General features: G+C 43.5%; 1 protein-coding gene across 14 annotated transcripts in view; it reads right to left on the bottom strand.

Annotated features, from left to right (window-relative positions):
* The window catches only part of WNK2 (WNK lysine deficient protein kinase 2), a 120,171-nt gene extending 101,886 nt beyond the window's left edge, over window positions 1-18,285 (bottom strand). For all 14 annotated transcript variants that reach the window (XM_074914332.1, XM_074914333.1, XM_074914335.1 and 11 more), the window contains exons 1-2: window positions 18,060-18,285; window positions 16,919-17,695 (exon numbers count right to left, since the gene is read on the bottom strand). In XM_074914332.1, coding sequence (XP_074770433.1) covers window positions 16,919-17,668 — 750 coding nt within the window. In that variant the 5' untranslated portion in view covers window positions 17,669-17,695; window positions 18,060-18,285. The remainder of the gene's footprint in view (window positions 1-16,918; window positions 17,696-18,059) is intronic.
* Between the last annotated feature and the right edge of the window lie 1,006 nt (window positions 18,286-19,291).

The raw sequence follows: 19,291 nt of genomic DNA, 5'->3' as shown, positions 1-19,291 counted from the left end.
CCTCCCAGATTTCCACCCTGGAGATGACCAAGTGGAAGCCTTGGCCCTGCTGCGCTAGCCCTGCTCTGGTCCAGCTCCTGCCTGTGCAGGCACGCTCCAGCACGGATACCGGCTTTCAGCACCAGCCAGCAAGACAGTGAGTAGGCAAAAAGAAATAAACACCAAGTCCACATACCATAATATTAAGACATTTCACATGGAGATAAGATTTTGCACGTTAAACACACAAACAAACTTTTCTTGAAACCTCACAGGCTCAGCCTTTGATAGGATTTTGTATTTCCGACTTTCAACTAGGGAGGTTGCCGTGTGAAAAAACTCGCCCTAACCCACAGCTTCTGAGAGGAACCAGGAAATACAGGTATAGGATATAAAACACCCTTACCTACTGAACTTTAAAAGGAAAAAACCCAACCCTACTCTTAATTGTGTTTAAATTCACATAGCCTTTTCCAGAGCTGGAGAAATTGAAGTGAAAGAGTCTGGTAGTTTTCTCCCTGAAAACCAAGACAAGGCTTACTAAAGAAATTTTCTTCATCACACCCCTTTCTCCCAAGACACTTCCATGGGAAAAACCCATTAATTCTCACTCTAATAATATACATGCAAAAACCCATTTGTTATTAAAAGCGAATTTTAGGTACTAGCCCCCAGCACGCCATTACAGGCTGCCAGCTGTTGAGACACAACACGCATTTTCTACGCGGGAAGGCAGCACATCATACACATGCCAGATCCCACTCTTTCCCCCAGCTATGACAAAATCCAGAACATTTTTCCTTGCTCTTTTAATTAACCTGATCATAGAAATAATCAGTGACATTTCTTTACTGCAGTGCAAAGAAATAGTGGTGGGCAGCCTCCCTGGGAATTAATTACTAACAGCCCACTAAGCTGATATAAATATGTCAAATATAAATTTTCACAAAAGCTTGTTCTACATCAAGCTCTAGACAAGAAAGTTTTCAAAGACCACTGATTTTTATATCAGTACTCTTGAAACAAGTATAATTTACTACAGATATAATTCTTTTTCTAAAAGATGAATTTTCAGTCTACAAGACTAAAAACGTACAAGTTGGAGTTCCAAGAGGTTCCAAGTTGGTGTGGTTAAATTCTAAGTATCTTAGAAAAGGGTGCTCAAAAGCATTCAGCAAAGAACTTCTTGCAGAAGGAGGCTGGATTAGTTTCGCTAGCAGATTTGGCCAATTTCCAAAGAACTCAGTGGTTTGAATATCATAAATAAAAGTAATAACATCAAAATCTAGATATGGATTATCATCCCATACAAAAACACAAAAGCATTTTTAAGATTGAAGAAAAACTTATGAGTCAAAGTGATTTATTCAAAATATTTTAAAGCTTTGTTTTCATAAGTTTTCAAAATCAGAAATTCTAAGAACAATTTATTGACTGCAATGAAACAAGTTTCAGCACAGCCTTCCTTGGAGCTGCAGTTTTATTCAAGTTTCTCATCTTTCTAGCATCTTAGAGTATGATAGCACATGATCAGCACCATCTTATACACAGTGTTCAGTAGAAAGTTGATATATCACTTGCAGTGTAAAGAAGCAGTTACAATATTTGTAAAAGCAAGGCTTAGGTAGAACTCTACCTAATAAGTTTACAATCCACCTAAGCCATCCCAGGTACTTTTTAAAAAAGCACTTGAGAATTCACAAACTAAAGATTTTTATATTTTTTTAAATCATTCAGGAATGCTTTGCCTAACAAGTACATTATATATTCTGCACCACTACAATTAAGAGTGCCACATACTGCAATTAATTTTTAAAACCCACATACTTTAGAAGGTCTTTTAACAGAGAGTAATACACATTGTGATGATCTTGTATAATAGTTGCTAAATTTAGGAGGACATTAACAGTTCTAGATTCTCCTATTTATCTCACCATACAAACATTTTATCCTTATAATTACTATTGCACATTTGTGTGGGTTTTTTATAAAGTAATTCTCACACCCATCTTATGGATATGCAATAAGCAAAGACCAAGCAAACAAACAGTAAACTCTTGCTATGAATGTGAAAGTAAACAGCAACTCAACAGGTGAGACTGAAGTATTCTAAATCAAACCACAGCATAGCCATTAGTTAATTAATTCTCCACACTACTTGCACAATTGTTACCAGGTATACCACATCAGCTATTTCACAAGGCTTAACACTACAAAATTAACCCAGATGGAAGGTATAATGTTCCTTAAAATGGTTTCTTAAAGAAAGGTAAGAATTACTGGATTTTTCTCTGAAAAGAAAGGGAAGCATTTGAGCATATATTTTCACCTCCACATCTAGGGTTAAGGAGAAGTCAAATGAATCACTGACTCTCTAGCTATGTTGTAAATATATATATATTTACAAATATGATAATTTTGCATTGTGTTTTCCTTTACAGAGATCACAGCTTTGGTACAGGCTTACATATTGCCATTGCTGTATACTGTCTACAGTTACACAGTTGCTTTTGTTATTACTTTTCAATTAAATATTGTTTGTTCACTTTAATCTTGCAAGAGAAATAACACCCTCAAGACCTGCCATCATCACACCACTATCAGTGCAAGGAATTATTTTAAAACCAGGTAAATTTGCATGGTAATTTTGGGTAGACCTAAGAATAAAAGCTGTGGCTCTGGGAATGTTATTACATTTCAAAATATATGCTTAAAACACAGACTGAATATAATGTTTATTGAAATGCATAAATCCTGGCTCAGGGATTTTTAAAACTTTGGTCCATGAGCAACTCAGAAATAGTATGCAGCTTTTCTTGGTTTTGTTTTGGTTTAAACTGAGCTCATTAAAACAGGTGAACAGGCTTTTATGACCAATTATTCATCTGTCTTAGACTTCTAAGAGTAATTAACATTTCAGAATGTTTAAGATCTTCTAGTTAAACCAGTCCTTCTATTTTTCCATTCACACAATTACAGACTCTGCTTTGTCACAGATGATAGTTCATTCTGAGCCTTCAATAGGAATCCTGAGAAAAATACATGTAAAACTATAATAAATTGATGGAAAAACTGAATACACATGGTTCAGAATTGATGTAATGATGATAAGGAGTGGTTTTTACTTAATTCATCCAGGCTGGGAAATTACTTTAAAACAGCTTCGAAGCCCTCCCCTGCATCCTCCACATAAGTTGCACAGCCACTCCTCCGTTATTACACCGGTATGTTCCCGGTAGCAGGCGGGTAACCCCGCGTGCCCTCCGCACTGCCAGGGGCCCGCTGACCCCCTGCGCCCCCTGGTCCAGCCCCCCCAGAGGAGCAGAGCAGCATCTGGCAGCACACACGCCTCAGCACAGGCTGCAGCTCCCATCACAGCCCTCGACCCCAGTTACTGCCAGTTTGGCATCTTTCACAGACTTATGAAGAGCAGGACAACTAAGAAAACTTATCCTCTGTAGTTATTTCTAGTGGCTGTGCAAAAAATTCAAAGGCTGTCTTTCAATTTCAGCCTTTGTTTCTTCAGGAATGAAGGAAATGATGCCGTGTGTGTGTGGACACATCCCATTAGCGACAATATATTTAACAAGTAAATCAGGGTAGCAACTCAGGGAAACAGAGCAAATTTTATTTTTTAGGAAAACTGATACACAGGGGAAAGAGAAATGCCCTAGTTGCCCCCACTGAAGGAAAAACTGTAGAAAAAGCATGACCCTAGTAGCTGTAAAATCCACAAAAAGGCACATTGAGAAATAACCAAACTGAGAAGCCGCTTCACAGGGAGTTCACACCTTACTAGGTACTGAGGATTATAAAATTATTTCATTAGTTACCCTGCTGACAGAAACCCATCTTGAAATATACACTATATATCTTTTAAGGTACAAAGGCTGCAGTTCATAAGGAATTACATAGTTCTCTCTCTGCACACAAAAATTAAGTTGGCAGAAATGTTTCAAAGACTTTTTTCTTTTCTCGAAGAGAATTAATAAATTACAATTTCAGCTCTAAAATTCAGAGGTAATGCAACTAGGACCCCAGATAAAGCATGCATAAAATACACAATATATAAACGATAACAAAACTTCTTTTAAAAAGCATTTACAGCATATGTACTGTTAAATCATTAATTGCAACATCAGAATTAGGGTGGGTAAGCATTAACAAGGCAGTCAGAGAGACTACAAGTATCAGACATTGCTAAGAATCAGAAACTAACAATTATTGCACAAGAGGTTATAGAATGCCTTTTTCTCTCACCTCACTAGATGCTGCCTCATTTTCCTTTATTTCTCTGCAAATTCTGATTTCCATCTCAGGTTCATCAGGATTTTCAAAAAGATCAGAAGCTACCACAGCTGTTACTGACAGTCTCATTGCTACACAAAGGAGCCACTCAAGGAGACATCTTGCACAACTGGAAGACTGTTAGGTGAAAGAGTATCTTATGATATTAATTAAAGAAGATAATCTCATGTGATTGTGAAGATAACCCTCTAAAGAAGAGAGACATGAAAAGAGAACAAGTGTATTTGTATACACCTTGCAGCAGTGCAGAAGGTGTTAAAGAGCAGAAGGACTCTGACCTTGTAACTTTTGGGGTGGTGGAGGACCGGGAACAGGAGAAATGAAAAGGAAAAAAAGACATTAAACTGCTTTTTTAAAGTCTACTAGAAAGTATTTATGAATTAGCATCCATATTTCATAAAGCTTTCCTAAAAACACAGAAAAGAATGCAGGAACAGGCTGGTGAACCAAACTAAATCAGCATCAGTCACATCCCTCACACTGAGAATTTGGGGTTCAGCCATGACACCAATTTCACTTTTAGGTCCTAGGTTAGGGAGCTAACTCCCCTAACCGCAGAGCCCCCAGTTTCAGTCATCCTCCATCACCATCTTTGTGCTGAGATATTCCCTCCCAACATGTACTACTGCACTCCCCAGCCACACTTAATCAAACCAAGTTTGTTTAGCAACATGCCAAAAAAAAAGGAAGAAAAATATGGTCATTAGTGTAGCAAAAGCCAATAAACATCCAGAGTTCCATTTATTTGCAATAGTTGCTTTTGAATAGAGACTCCATCACCTGAAGTCTCATTTCACACAAGAGCTCAAAACCAAAGCTATTCATAGGAGAAGTTGTCTTTTGAATGTGAGTGAGCACTAGCCTGTTCTCTTCCTGCCTCAAACCACCTGAGGTAACTCTAAAAAAAAAGTATACATGTACTTTAATAAACAAAGCTTTGTATTTAATACTTTGATGTTACTTAGAGGAAGAATTGCTGTTCCTAGTAGTTTTTTAGCTTCGGTAGTTAAAAACTTGTAGTTTACTTCACCTAAATAAATAGTTACACATCTCAGATCACACATATTTTAAGCATTAACTGTTTCTCATGGTATGGGGTGTCAGAATTATCTCCAAAAGCAGCGAGAACAGCTTATTTTCTCCTTTCCTACAACAAGCCTTCCATATTAGCAGCCCAGGTGTCAATGCAAGGTATTTCATGGTAGCGGTAAGGGCTGCGGCAGAGTGCTCAAGAGCAGGGGGTGGAAAGGGAACAGGAATTCAAGTAGTCAAGCCACAAAAAAATAATCTCACAAAATACCTATCATTTATTCCAGAGAATTAAGAAGAGATTTCACTTAATTTCCCTTCCCCAACCATATATATCTGCTACAAGTTTCTTTCTTCTGTACTTTGAAAAGAAGGCTTAATCCTCTTCCACATACAAGGATTCAGAGAGCTGTCTATAACCTACAGGAAAACACAGTGTGCTTCTAGAGGAATATCTTGTACCACGTGGGAATCTATCCAGTTGGCTTGATTCAACATGAGTATAAAAATAAGGCATAAAATTGACCTGGGTCCAAACACCCCCTTCTGAAAGCACTTGCAGCTCTGACACCCGGTCCTCCAGCTGACAGTATACTGAAGGCACCATGCCTTTTCTTAAGATTAGGTGCCTGAAAAAGCTAGTCTCTTGCATACACCCCAAACAGCCTCAGTCTGAACTCAGTGCAGTGTCCCCCTTGTATGTAAACACTACCGGGACCCAGCAATTCATTCGTTCATTCCTCAAATCGCCGAAGCCAAGGGACATTTGTGGAGCACACCTATCACACTGTGAGAGAGCTGGGTGATGGTGTTATAATCAAACAAATCCAATTCTTATAAAAAATATATAATTTTATTCGGGTTCAATGGATTTAGGATGAGAAGAAACAGGCAAAGCAGCACTGGGTGCGTGTGGCAGAGTTACAGCTCTCCGCACACCCAGCGCTGCTTTGCCTATTGCTTCTCATCCTAAATCGACTGAACCCGAATAAAATTATATTTTTTTAATAAGACTTGGATTCATTTGATTATAACAATGGCACCTACTTTCCTGTTATGTGACACCTAGAGGAGGTATTGCCCATCTCCCCTCCCAATCATGATGGAAATACTTAGACCAAATGAACAGGGGAAATTCCTTCCAAATTCCCATCCCCTCCTGCAGTAGTTTGGAGGCTTTGGTAAAGGCTCCAATGACTACTACACTCACAGCTAAGGGAGAGGTAAGGAGCACACCTCTTGTGACTTCATGCCTCCAAAACAAGAGATTCCACTATTCTCAGAGAATGGAATCCCAAGAGGAAACACTGGAGCTCACTGGCCAGGACAGCAGAGGGGGTCTGTCACAGGTTTCCCCTCCCTCCCTCCCAGCAGTTCACATGTCTGTAGATGGAGTGACAGACATGTCACAGAGCTGCTAGATGGACCCTTCCCCATCATCACCCCTCTTCTGGTCCTTGCTCTGAGCTGACACAGCTCACCACCCACACTGCTGGCAGCATGCCCTACAGGTTAAGGGCTGCACTGTTTGTCTTTATTGGAACTGGCCCTAGCTGTCTGAGCTCACTACCCATCACCTGATGTGGGTCTGAAACCAGCCTAAGCAGACAGCCCTTACAGTCTGAAATGGAGACTCCAAAGTGAGTTTTCTATTTAAAACCAAGTGATCACTGCGACTTGACACTGATGGGACTCAGCAGCTCTTGGCAGTCTAGAAGACTTTACAGCTCAAACTTGTTTTAGATAACTTCAGTCCAGTTCAAGAGGCTGCCACACATCCAAGGACCAGAAGCTCTCTTCTCACTGAGGCAAATTACAGAAAAATCTGTTTGTTTTCTGGAACAGTGCTACAAGAGCTTCAAATTAACAAGGCCCTTACAAGACAAAAAAACCTCAAATATCACAGGAGGTACTCCCCACCTCACTCGCTCCCATCTGTCTGTGTTGGAAGTTCCTGGAGATCACAGGCTTTGGTTAAGCTGAGCTGCCACAGTGACTTTTTAAATTCATTAAGGTCAATGAAAGATGTTACACAAGTTATTACACCTTGTGCAAGAAAAAAATTAGAAGCCTGTAAGGCAGCAAGGACCGATGCTACATCCCCTGAAGCATGTGCAAACCATACAAAGAACATAACCTGAAGAGACAGGATCATAGATGGGCTAAAAGCAACCATTCTAGATCATCCTTACCAACTCATTTTACCCTATATCCTGTGGCTTAATACAAATGGCTGTGTATTTTATCTACTTCTATTATTTTATATATGCATAAACATTAAGGACACACAAAACCACCCATGCTAGTCATGATCACACTGTTTGCCAAAGGACAAGATATTCTCCTCCTCCATTAGTAATCAAAGGCAATATAAGTCTTACCGTAATGGAAAAAAAAGCAAGACCATTTTATTAGTGCAACACTTATCTACAACAATTCTCGAAACAAACACTTATATGAAAGAAACAAAACAAGTTCAAATGCACATAACCATGGCAATTCTCCTTAATTAATCAGTAAAGCCTAGAACAAAACAAACCTAGTCAGAATCTATTTTAATAGATGTAGGTTTTATCAAATGTTTCAGCAGAGAGCTGCGTGGGCCTGCAGCAATAAGACAGTCACTGGAAATTTTGCAATTTCCCCCCACCCTTCTACACTGTTCTATTTTGACAGAATTGATTGTGCTCAGTCAACCACCACAGCTGTATTAGCTCCAGTGAGTACAATGGGTCACTCGAAATGTTGCTGTAACTGAAAAAAAAATCTAGACAGCATCAGGAAAAGCAATGTTAAAAAGCTGCTTATTGTACAAAAATCTGGAATAAACACCATAATTTTAATTCCTCAGGCACACGCCAGTGAAAAAGGAACATCCATTTCACAAGCAGACAGGCCATTCCTGTCTTACACTGCTTTTGTAAAATAAATACTCAGTTCCCAATGTATCAAGTGACCAACTGTCATTTGTTCGTTTTAATACAAACCTTATTTTACAGGATATAAGCAATGTTTGACTATTTAGCTAAAGAAAAAACCCCTCATTCATCTGTTCAGTGTTACTGGGTTTTAGGCAGTTTTAAGCACTTGAAATACACTGACAATGGCATTTGGACAAGCTCTGTTAATACAGGAATAGACAAAACACAACATTACTGTGCTCACTACAGAACCACAGTTTATTAACTTTTTAGCAAAGTATGAGTCTTAAGGGAAAAGGTAAAGTAGATCCCCAGACCATAAATATAGCCAGAAAAAAAGTCAGCCATCATCATACAAATTTACATTCAAATTCTGAGTTAAGATGAAACAAAAAGCCTTTCAAGTCATTTTCAGGAAAGCTGGACCACAGCAGGACTTCAGAATTTGAGAAAGAGGAATTCGTAGCTTTAGTAACCAACTACAGTACAGCTTTCCCCCAAAAAGCATTGCGAAAGATGGACTAGTGTGTAACAAACATGCCCATTTCCTTTTGGGTTTTAAATTTTCTTAGAAAAAGCTAGAAATCAAAGCCATTTTAAGTTTACTTACCTAAACAAAAATTACATTAAAATTCAAATTAACTTTGATAAGGTGCTGCTGAGATTCATAACAGGATCAAATACTACTTAAAGCATGTTTTGTTTTCCTTTAAGTCAGGAATGAAGATCAGATTGAATTCACAAAAACAGCCAAATAAGAAAAAACCCACAAATGTTATTTGAGCCTGCATCTCCAATCTATTTTTCCTCAGAGTTCATGAATAAGTGTTTTGTATCCCTCTGTAGCAAACAACTGAAGAACAGATGGTATTAGGTCTTAAGTTACTCCTTCCCTGATAGTTTAAACAAGATGTATATTCCCATAATACAGCATTTCATTTTACCCATTACTCCCACTGCATATTTAACCAGCATATCATACAGCCGTTACACTGTATTAACACATTAGAGCAAAATTATTTTCTAGTACATCACTTACAAAAATCTGATTGTGTACTCTTGTGATACCCAACTTGAATTAAAATGCATGTGCACATATATGGAAGATTCTTCAGAAAAATGGAAGAAATATCAGCTCCAGAAATTAATTTATTTGCAATAGCACTGTAGCTACAAGTGGCATTAGACAGGCTATGGCATGTTCAGTACAGGTAATAGTTTTTAAAAGCATTGTTGGGATGACTGAACTGAAAACCAGGCATGTAAGACCATTCCAGCCTGAGATGGAGCATCTTCCAAAAATAAAATTTAAGGTGAGTACAACTATGAGTTTATTTATTTTATCTTTTTTAGATTGAACAGAAGGGATATCACCACACACCACTAACTGTACATATTTGGAGTAAACTAAGTCACTGTTAACAAACATGAGTCACTCTAGAAAGTTTTTGGTACACATCTATTGTCAGCTAATTTAGAACTCAGTCTTAAGGCCATCAATCGATATGGACAACCGGCTGGCAGCTAAGATGCTTCCTAAGGCTTAGAGGTGTTCAGTGACATGTGACATCCTGTGTCCACAACACAGGGGATCGCAGGAGACACAGGAGAACAGGCAGGACTTGTGATCCACTCCTGCCAAATTCTCATTGTTTTTACACAGGCACAATCTGCAAGGAGAAAAGTCAGTACAGCAGCTCAGAAGCTATACAGCAGCCAAGCTCATTTGGAATGGACAGAAGTCCCAACAAGCAAGCTGTTCTGGATAAACATCAGGCCAAAAGGAGGTATGACTCAATTTCTTTGGAGGACAATGAGATTTTATTCAGGGATATGGGAAGCTGCTTATGGTTTGAAGATTAGCCCATTCCAGAGCCAGGGATCAATCTAAGACATAAAACAGGCTCTATTTTGTGGTTTGTGTGGAAATGGGACTTAAAGACCTACAAATACTCTTAAGGAAGGAGAGGTATGGAGAATGAGGGTGCATGCCTGCCTTTTTACATACCAAACAGCTCATGCTCTTCAACTGACCAAAGCCTTTTTCTGACTTGCTCCACAGAAGCGAAATGGAGGCAAAGAGGAGCCAAGACTCTCCTCTCTCTAAAGGAAAACCATCACACCAGATCCATCAGAGATTTGAAAGTATCTATCATCTTGCAGTTTTTAGCAACAGGTCCAGACTCACATAGAGGGGGCTGCAGCTGTTAACTGTTGCTGAGAACAGAACTATAACACTCACCCCCGGCAGAAAGGTAGGCTTCTCATTGCAGAGGAGGCAGTAGGCGAGCTGGTTCCTCTGTTTCAGAGCTACATAGGAATAGCAAGAGACTGGATGAAGGTTGTTTCTAGCTGACTTCAACACCATGGAAAAAGCCCAACTTACCCTTCCTTGCCCAGTCAGGTTCCCAGCAGACTGAAACCACTGGGACAGCACCCATGTTCTCCAGCAGGTCAGTAACACTTCAGGGAAACAATGCACTTCCAGATGTAACCTCAATTTCACATGTACAGACTTAAACAAGACGAAAACCAATTCTGCTTCTGCATGACCATTTCAGATAGTCTCCAAACACTATTTGCATAAGCCCCCTCCTATTTCAGAGCAATGAAGAGGTCTCTTCCAACAGGAGTGCCAAGTGTCACACATCTCACATGACATGCCTTTGGCTGCCCTTTGCTTATGCCTACAGGCTGTCTGGGTATAATGCATCAGCACTTACCATATATTTTTCATATAAAATATACGGCAATCATTAAAAAAAACATTTTCATGTTTTCTGGCCAGTCAGACCTACCACAGAGCCTACTGAACATGCAAGTGAGTAATCAACAGCTATGTCATGGCAAGTCTAAAAACCAAACTTCTCCTGATCAGATAGTTGTAAGTAAACTCTTCTCAGCACAGCACCCAAACCTATTACTCCAGTGGTGCTCCTGAAGCACTGGAGATTCATCACTACCTCCCTCCTTGACAATCCCTTCACACCTGATCCTTACAGTAGGGCCTCTACCCTCCATCTACCCACCAAAGAATCACTCTTTCCAGCTTCTGCAGCACCTCTAACCTCCCAGAGCATGCAAAAACTCCAGTAACCAACAGCTGAACTGTTATTGCCACCCTTCTTTTAGCACATCCTTACCAGTGCCACTGAACTTTCTTCAGACCTGTTACACCCTAACCACAAAACAAGGCAGCAGACCGTAAACGTAAGCACATTATACACACTAGTCAGACTGCGTATCAAGTACAAACATTACTAAGATGACAGCTTGCAACACCAACTTTTTTCCCCTGTCAGCTGTGGACAAGAAATGACCAATGGGACCAGAAATATCCTTTACACCAAGTTCTGATTTTAAGTCAATTCTTCTTACAACAACTGGATCCCACACATTTAGCATGAAGAGCTTAACCAGGATTAAAAGAGCATAAAGAGCATACATCCAACCTTTAGGCAAAATGTACTCAAAAGCAAAAGAAAGAAGTCTTGTTCAATTCAAAAGCATAATCTGAAGTCTGACCCAGCTCTATTTCATTTACTGAATTTGAGAAGCAGTCTATTAATAGTTCAACACCATATCCCTATCCTGCTTCTCCATGCCAGGGCAACAGCTATACTAACAAACACCAGTGATACAGGCACATGCTTTCGTATTGACACTGTAAAGCAGAGCTAAACCAATTTTTTTAATTTAAACAGAAGTCACCATCTCAAGAATTAACTCAAAGCAGACAAAATTAATCAGAGTTAATTTAATATGAGCACACAGCAATATCAGATTCAAACTTTCAGATACAGTCTCCATCCTCTCTTCTCCCAAACAGATTTTGTAAATTACTCTGTTCATTTACACTTCAAAGTTTACCCAGCCAATAAATTAACAGTGTTGATAGTAACCAGCTACTATTTCAACATCTGATGAATACTGCCAGACAACAAGGACGCTAAGAAAAGCCAAACTACCACACCAGTGAAAATCCTGAAGATGTTACATTTCTCAGAAACAAATTCCCTGGACTCTTGATACAGAGGCACAGGACATCCTCCTCCTTACACATAATTTTGCCAGAAGTAACTTGCCACCTAGAGCAAAATGAACTTGCTTTAACATTGTCCATTTTACAGGCTCCCACTCTTAACCATGCAAACGTGTCTGCTTACACAAAAACATCTGAGCCATGGACCTTTGGCATCACTTTAAACAACTATCACAGATCTTCTAAGTGGACATGATTGAAAACACATCTTAAGAATTAAGAAAATAGTTGTAGGCATCACAGCCTTCTCTCAAACTTCTCACACCCCCTCCACTCAAACTAGTATTTTTGTTTCAAGGAAAGGGAATCAGCATTAGAAACAAAAATTAGCAAGTTCACATAGGTCTAGCATTAATGATTTTATAGTGCCCTTTTTATTCACCTTGCATTAAAACAAAGTCTAATCTCATCTTCTAGAATACTCACGCCATGTTAAAATCAGTCAGCTATCAGCCAATCTGGATGAGCTTCTCATTTAAGGAATAAAAACGAGATCAAGAAAATACATTATCTGTTCCCATATTAATACTACATATGAATCATATGAAAGACGTGTTCAGAAATGTATCACATTTAGAACGTAATTTTCAGTTAAGATCTGTGTTCCCCAAAAATTTCTAACTCCTGAATATCTGAGCGACTTCCTTTAAATTTTTTCTTCGGTTCAGGCAATTTGAAAAGACTGCAATGACATAAAAAGGAAAAAGTGCTGTAAAACTATGAAGTAAAACACTTATCTTAAAGATAACTAAGTTCTTCCCTACAGAACTATACTACCAGAAGTTCGGCAGAAAAGCTGCAGGTACACGGGACAAGCAGTTTCCACTGCAGAGCACTATGTCCATTTGTGGTTGTTTTCCTATTACAGACCCTTTGGCCATTTGGAAAATGCTGTCAGAGCTATTCTAATGCCCTTGATTTCTAATTTCACCTATATGGGAAGGGAAAGAGAATTGACCTCTGCCCATCCTTCACTCTTACATAGCTCCCCGAATACTGGTACACAGTGGAGAACAAGTCTTTGGCAACCAGTAGAAAAGCCTGGCCTCCCTGCAGTGTTCACCAACAGGCATTTCTCATCTTCCCACCACAGGTACAGCAACAGCAGGATTAAACAGTCCATCCCTTCCACATTTTCAACAAAAAACTAAAATTAAATACAATCAAACAGAAGATCAGCATTCACAGTCCAAGTGAGAACCATGAAATACAGTGAGGTGGTTGTACTTGAGATAGCACCAAACTTGAGTCTTCTGCAGCTTCCCTACATGTTCCCAAAGGGAAATCGTCTGGGGATTTTGAAACCATTCATCTAACTAAAAAGATTATGCGGCTTGCCAGCAGTATATTGGCAAAAGCCTATATTCCTTATTCATGACTAACATTTTCCTTAGGAATGCAACACAAACATTGTTATGCTGAAGCCTCACCACACAGCAATTGTACATCACCAATGAAAATTAATTATAGATGTTGAAAACCTTAGAATACAAACCTTTCCTAACTGTAAGGGCATGTAATCCTGCTCCAATACTTCAGTTTCAGGAAAGAACAATAAACTTATTTTCTAGCTAGAAACTGACTACAGTTTTCACATCTTCAGGCAGGTCTAAACCCCCGATCTAGTTTGGTTAGCACTTGGATCCTACCCTAATCCAAGTCATGATTTCGGTTCTGAACCCTAAAGCCATCTTTTCAGTGAAATAAAACCACTGAACAAGAAGGGCTCACAAGGTCTTTGTACAGACGGACAAAAAAAGACACACAGACAACAGTACAACTGGACTGAAAAAAATGCTGAGCAAGGACAGAGGATTAATGCCTGCATGGAACCTCAATACTGTTAGTTTTTAACTCTCCAGCTCTAAAAGTAACAAGCACAAGTGCATCTCCAGAAGAAAGTATAATTTATTGCAATTTTTCCCCCAAAAAAAGGCTCTAAGATTGATTTTGATGGTGTGAGACTGCAGAGGAAGTCATTTTGTCTTTAATAGCATGGTGATGATGGCTTCCACTCAGTCTTCTGCTATGTATATCTGAATATAAAATTTCTACAGAGAAAAATGGGGGCATAGCTAGCTGGCATAGCTTACATAAAAATTTTCAAAATGCCATGAATAAAGTGATTACTTGACAGCAGCCTCTGAATGTTTTCCAGTAAAACTCCCTAGCTGAATTGAGAGTACTCTACAAGTCAAAGAGCCCAAGACAACACATAGCTAATTCACACCTGCTGAGAGTTTCCTTTATGCAAACTCATCCTAGAAGGACAGGATTTAATCCCTTGGTGATTAAAGACTTTTGTCATTCAGTTAGACTTTCTCAATCCAGACCCAAGTACTGTCTTTAAAAAGTCACATACCATCTCACATTACCTGGCCTCTGCTATCACCTCCAACCCTGCACAGCAAACAGACAGCAGTGATTAAGAATCAGCAGCCCTCAACTATTTCTATGGATTCACACCGATTTCTCTAAAACAGCCAAATAATAAAGAGAGATTTCTTTCTACAATTAGAGGCCTAAAAGATTCTGTAGTAGTAAGATCTGATTTAAACTGAAGCACACAAAATGGACCTTTAGGGGGAATTCGGGAATTACAGATGCTTTCTTTACATGCAGACAGTTCAAGAACTCCCGAACCAGTATAACTAGGAATAAGAAAGCCAATCACCAGGTAAGCTTCATACCGCAATTTTCCCTTCTCAATCTCTTTATGTGTAAATGACCCGAACACTGGAATTTTAAACCACCGTGTTTTCCAATACATTTGGCAGTCTCCTGTAGTTAAAGCTATTCTGGTACAGAAAATATGTTGGAAATAGATATATTTTAATTCCCCTATTGGAGCATACTGAGAAAATCTGGCAAGAAGATGAATTCCCAATGAATTCTGTGCAATCGCTCTGCAGTGACAGAGCTGGCCTGCGCTGCTCAGCCCGACAGCTGAGCATCGGCCCCTTCCTCCGGACCAACCTCCCTCCGCCAGCAGCGCGGTTATCCTGAGCCGATTTCAGGCTGCCGAAGCAGACAGAAGCCTTATGCACGCAATTCAGTTTCAAGCAAAAGCCAGACAAAGACCAGGCCTGCTTGCAAGGCTCTCCGCACAGCACCTCCCGCCTCACGCAACTCCCTTTAAATTCCCCTGGCAATCCCACAGCCTCTCCCCTTTTCCTAGAGCCCTCCAGGACCCCTCCAGGACACGGTGTGGCAGGAGAGGGGTTAAACCCCTCACCACCAGCCCATCATGTCCTCCGAGCTGCGGCTGTACCTTGCCCAGCTGCTCTGGCTCTATTCTCTGCATCCCTGTCTAATAAAAGCCAGGGGAATGCACAATTAAGATTGAAAAGTGCTCCCCATACTTCTTAAGGCAGTAGTGCTGCAGTGAATTATGATTATATTGTGCAATGAAATCATTAGGGAATAAAGATGTGGCTGTATGTCCAACCCCACCTATCCCAGGAAGCCAGGAATGATTTACAGATTGGGCCAACATTAAAAAGATAAACAAACATCAGGAGCTCTGGCTTACTGTATCACATTATTTACATGCTCTTCTCCAATATTCTCATAGGCCATAAAGATCAGTCAGCCAGTGGGAGTTTAAGAACCCCAAATTTTAATTATTAGTTCAATCTTCTAATTCCCAGCAAAATTACAGACTAACTCAGACTAAGTAGTAGCTCAAGATAAAATAAAAATCTGTCTTTGATTTTCCTTAGGTAGGTCTCATTCAAATGGATGCCAACAGAAATGAGGTAAGTAACAGAAGCTAAAAGGTTCACAAAGAAAAAAAATTAAGCATATGCTAGTGTCACTTTTACAGAATAATATAAAGATTACTAAAACGGTAACAGCTATGTCCCATATCAGCAACGGACAGTGTCCAAACCTTACATATTACTGTATGACTTCACTCTCAAATCAGATCTTTTATTTAAAATCTCCCTTTTAGAAGGTATTTTGATAGACGGGTCTTTGACCTAACTGAAGCACTAGTTCATGATGCCTAAAAAAAAGGCAAGCACTCCAGTGCTTTCAGAGGTTTGATTCCCAAGAAGTTGGCGACAGTCACAATTTCAGAGCAGGGGAAAGGGCAAGTAAGGGGGCAGAAGATATTCAACCTTTATAAAAGCATAATGCATTTGTAGTCGTAGAAAAAGGAAGGTTCCCTCCTGCAAATACACTCCAAGTTCATTTATGTTCCGTGTCTTTTTAATACAGACCTGCTGCTCCACTCCTAAATCAAGCTGCTGCTTTCTGAAGCATCAGCCTGATGCGGCTGGGGGGAGGGGGGGGCGGGAAGAGAGGAGCTGCATTTAGTTCTTTCTGGCATGCTTCGGGCCTTCCGAGAGAGCAAGGTGTGACCTTTTTATGCAATACGGCAGGTCCTGTGTTAACACTGTTAGTGTCGGCAGTCAAATCCCAGGGCCGAAGGGGTTAAGCCTGGGAGGAGTATACATAAGGTGGTAGATCCAGAGCCAATGAGAATATTGCGCTATAGTTAGACACTGGATACTAAGCAATGGTGACTATAAAGGCTGCTCAAAGCTGAGCTTCTGTGGATGACACCAGCGTGTTGCCCTTGCCTCCTAGGCTTACAAAGCAGAAAAAACACAAGAGGATCAGCTCGGCTTACCTGAAGTTCACACCACGCCACTTCCACCCATGTCTCCGTGTCCAGACCTTTATAGACCGTTTTGAAGGATCCCCTCCCGAGTTCAATATCAAACTTTAGGAACCTGCCATCCAGCGAGGTGGCAACTGCTTTCATATCAGCCTCCTCCTCAGGCTCCTCTTTCTTAGCCTTGCTCTGATCTTTGGAAACGTCCGACGGCTCTTTCCTCTCCGCATCTTTGCCAGCTTCCTTCTGCTCTTCAGCCGCTCCGACGCTGCCGGGGGCTGGCGCTGCCTTCAGCTCGCCCGCAGGCTCAGCCCCCAGGCACACCTTCTCCACGGCCCCGTGCCCTGCCTTCGCCCTCTCCGCAATTATCCTCCTGGTTTTAGGGAGCAGGATAATTTTCCTCTGATGCTCTGACTCGGGAAGGTCGAAAGCAGGTTCCTCCTGGTCCGAGTCCACCACGCTCCTCCGCAGGAACCGCTGATGGACCAATTTGGGGTCCCTGGAGCAGGGGGCGCGGAGCGGCGGGGCCGGGGCTCCCGGCACTGCAGCCCCGCTCCTCCTGCCGCCGACGGGTCCATCCATATTCATGCTCGTCTCCGCAGCCGGGGGAGCGCCGGGCTCGGCAGTCGCTGGAAACCCGCCACGGCCGCCGCCTCCTCTGCCTCCCCGCCTAGGTGCCGATCTGGCATCGCCCCCAGTTTCCATGAGGTCTGAGGTTTCAGCGCCCGCCGCCGCCCCCGGGCTGGGGAAGTCACCGTGGTCCATGCCCGCGCCGAGCCGCCGCGCCGCCACCTGCGAGGGGCAAAGGCAGAGCGCAGCGCCCTGACGCACCGGCGGCCGCACACCGCTCCCCGCCGGGCCGCGGCCACCTCCGGCCCCGGGCTCGCCCCGGCGCGGCGCCACCACGGGCAGAGCCGCAACCGGGGCTTCGAAACGGGAGGGCTGCGGCGAGCCGGGCCGAGCCGAGCCGCAGCCGCCCTGCCCGCCCCCCCCCCCCCACCCGCTCCCTCCCCGCCCGGGCAGCCCCGCGGGGCCAGCGGCGGCGGGGCCGGGAGAGCCCCGCAGCCCCGGGCTCAGGTGCGCGGCGGGGCCGCCTCACCTGCGGCGGGGGCGCGCAGGGCCGCGCACAAAGGCGCGGCGGAGCCGCTCGACTTACGTGCGGAGCAGGGGGCTGCCGTCCTCAGCGCCATGGACGGGGATGAGAAGGGCGGCGGGGAGAAGGGGCGGGTACCGCCGTGCGTGCGCCCGCCCGGGTGTGCGCGCCGCGGAGAGGGTGCCCGGAGAGCCGGCTGCCGGCAGCGGGGCTCCGCGGCCCGCCCCTGCGCGCTGCAGCACGCCCCTGCCCGCAGTGCCGGCCCCCCGCTCCGCTCCGGCGGCTCCGGGCGCGGGGCGCGCCCCTGCCCGCGGCGAGCCCTGCGGCAGCCGCCGCCCCCAGCGCCGGCCCCGCTGCCCGCCCCCGCCCCGCCGCGGCGCTTTTGTCAATGGGAAGCGCTCCCCGGCGAGCGCCCCATTTAAGGCACCGGCGCTCGGCGGCCGCCAATGAGGCTGCGGAGGGCGGCCCCCCGCCCGCCCCCCCGCCCGCCGCCGCCGGAGACAATGGGAGGGACCCCGGGCCCCGCCACCGCCGGGCCGCGCCGCCGCCTCGCCCCGCGGCGCGGGCCGGGGCCGGGAGCGGCGGGAGGGGCCCGGGGGGCGCGTCCGCCTCCCGCGGGCAGGTGTCCCCGCACCGCCCCCCCGGGGGCACCTTCCTGCGGGGCGGAGCGGGGCCCGGCCGCAGCCCGCGGCTCCGTCTGCTCTCCCCGGGCGCGTTCGGCGAGGAGGTGCCTGCGCCAGGCAGCCGGTTGTTCTGGGGTCTAACTAAAAGGACGGTCGCTTAGAAGGAACCAGATATTCTTCCTACTCGCCGTTTTTCAGAATCCTTCAAATGTGAAACGTGGGCACGGAGCGGCTCAGGCGTGACACTGGGTAACGCAGCCCCGCACCCTGCGCCTCAGCACTGCCGCGCGATCCGGGGGCTTCCTTTGTTTGGGTTTGCTTTCCCCGTCCCCGGCAGCTCTGCATCCCCCTGCGAACGCTGACCCCGCGGCCCGCTGGCGCTGGGCGCTAGGGCGGGCCGGCCGAGACCTGGATCCCAAGACCAGGCTGTGCCTCTCCTCGGGCTGGGCTGCGACACAGGACACTTGCTGCGCCCATCGACACCTGTGACGTTTCTGCTCTGTAAATCCATGACAGGACTCTGCTCTCCACTATTGTCAAGCTCGTTTTCTTCAGTATTAGGTTCATACAAACATACCATATGTTTTGGTAATTAAAAGTTAACTAAATTAAAAAAAAAAAAAAAAAAAGAGAAGGTTTACCAAATAATTATTCCCCAAGATTTCTGAAGGA

Source organism: Athene noctua, chromosome 10 (genome assembly GCF_965140245.1).
Source record: "Athene noctua chromosome 10, bAthNoc1.hap1.1, whole genome shotgun sequence".
Lineage (NCBI taxonomy): Eukaryota > Metazoa > Chordata > Aves > Strigiformes > Strigidae > Athene > Athene noctua.
The sequence above is the reverse complement of the archived record's forward strand: the minus strand, read 5'-3'. Positions and strand labels throughout refer to the sequence as shown.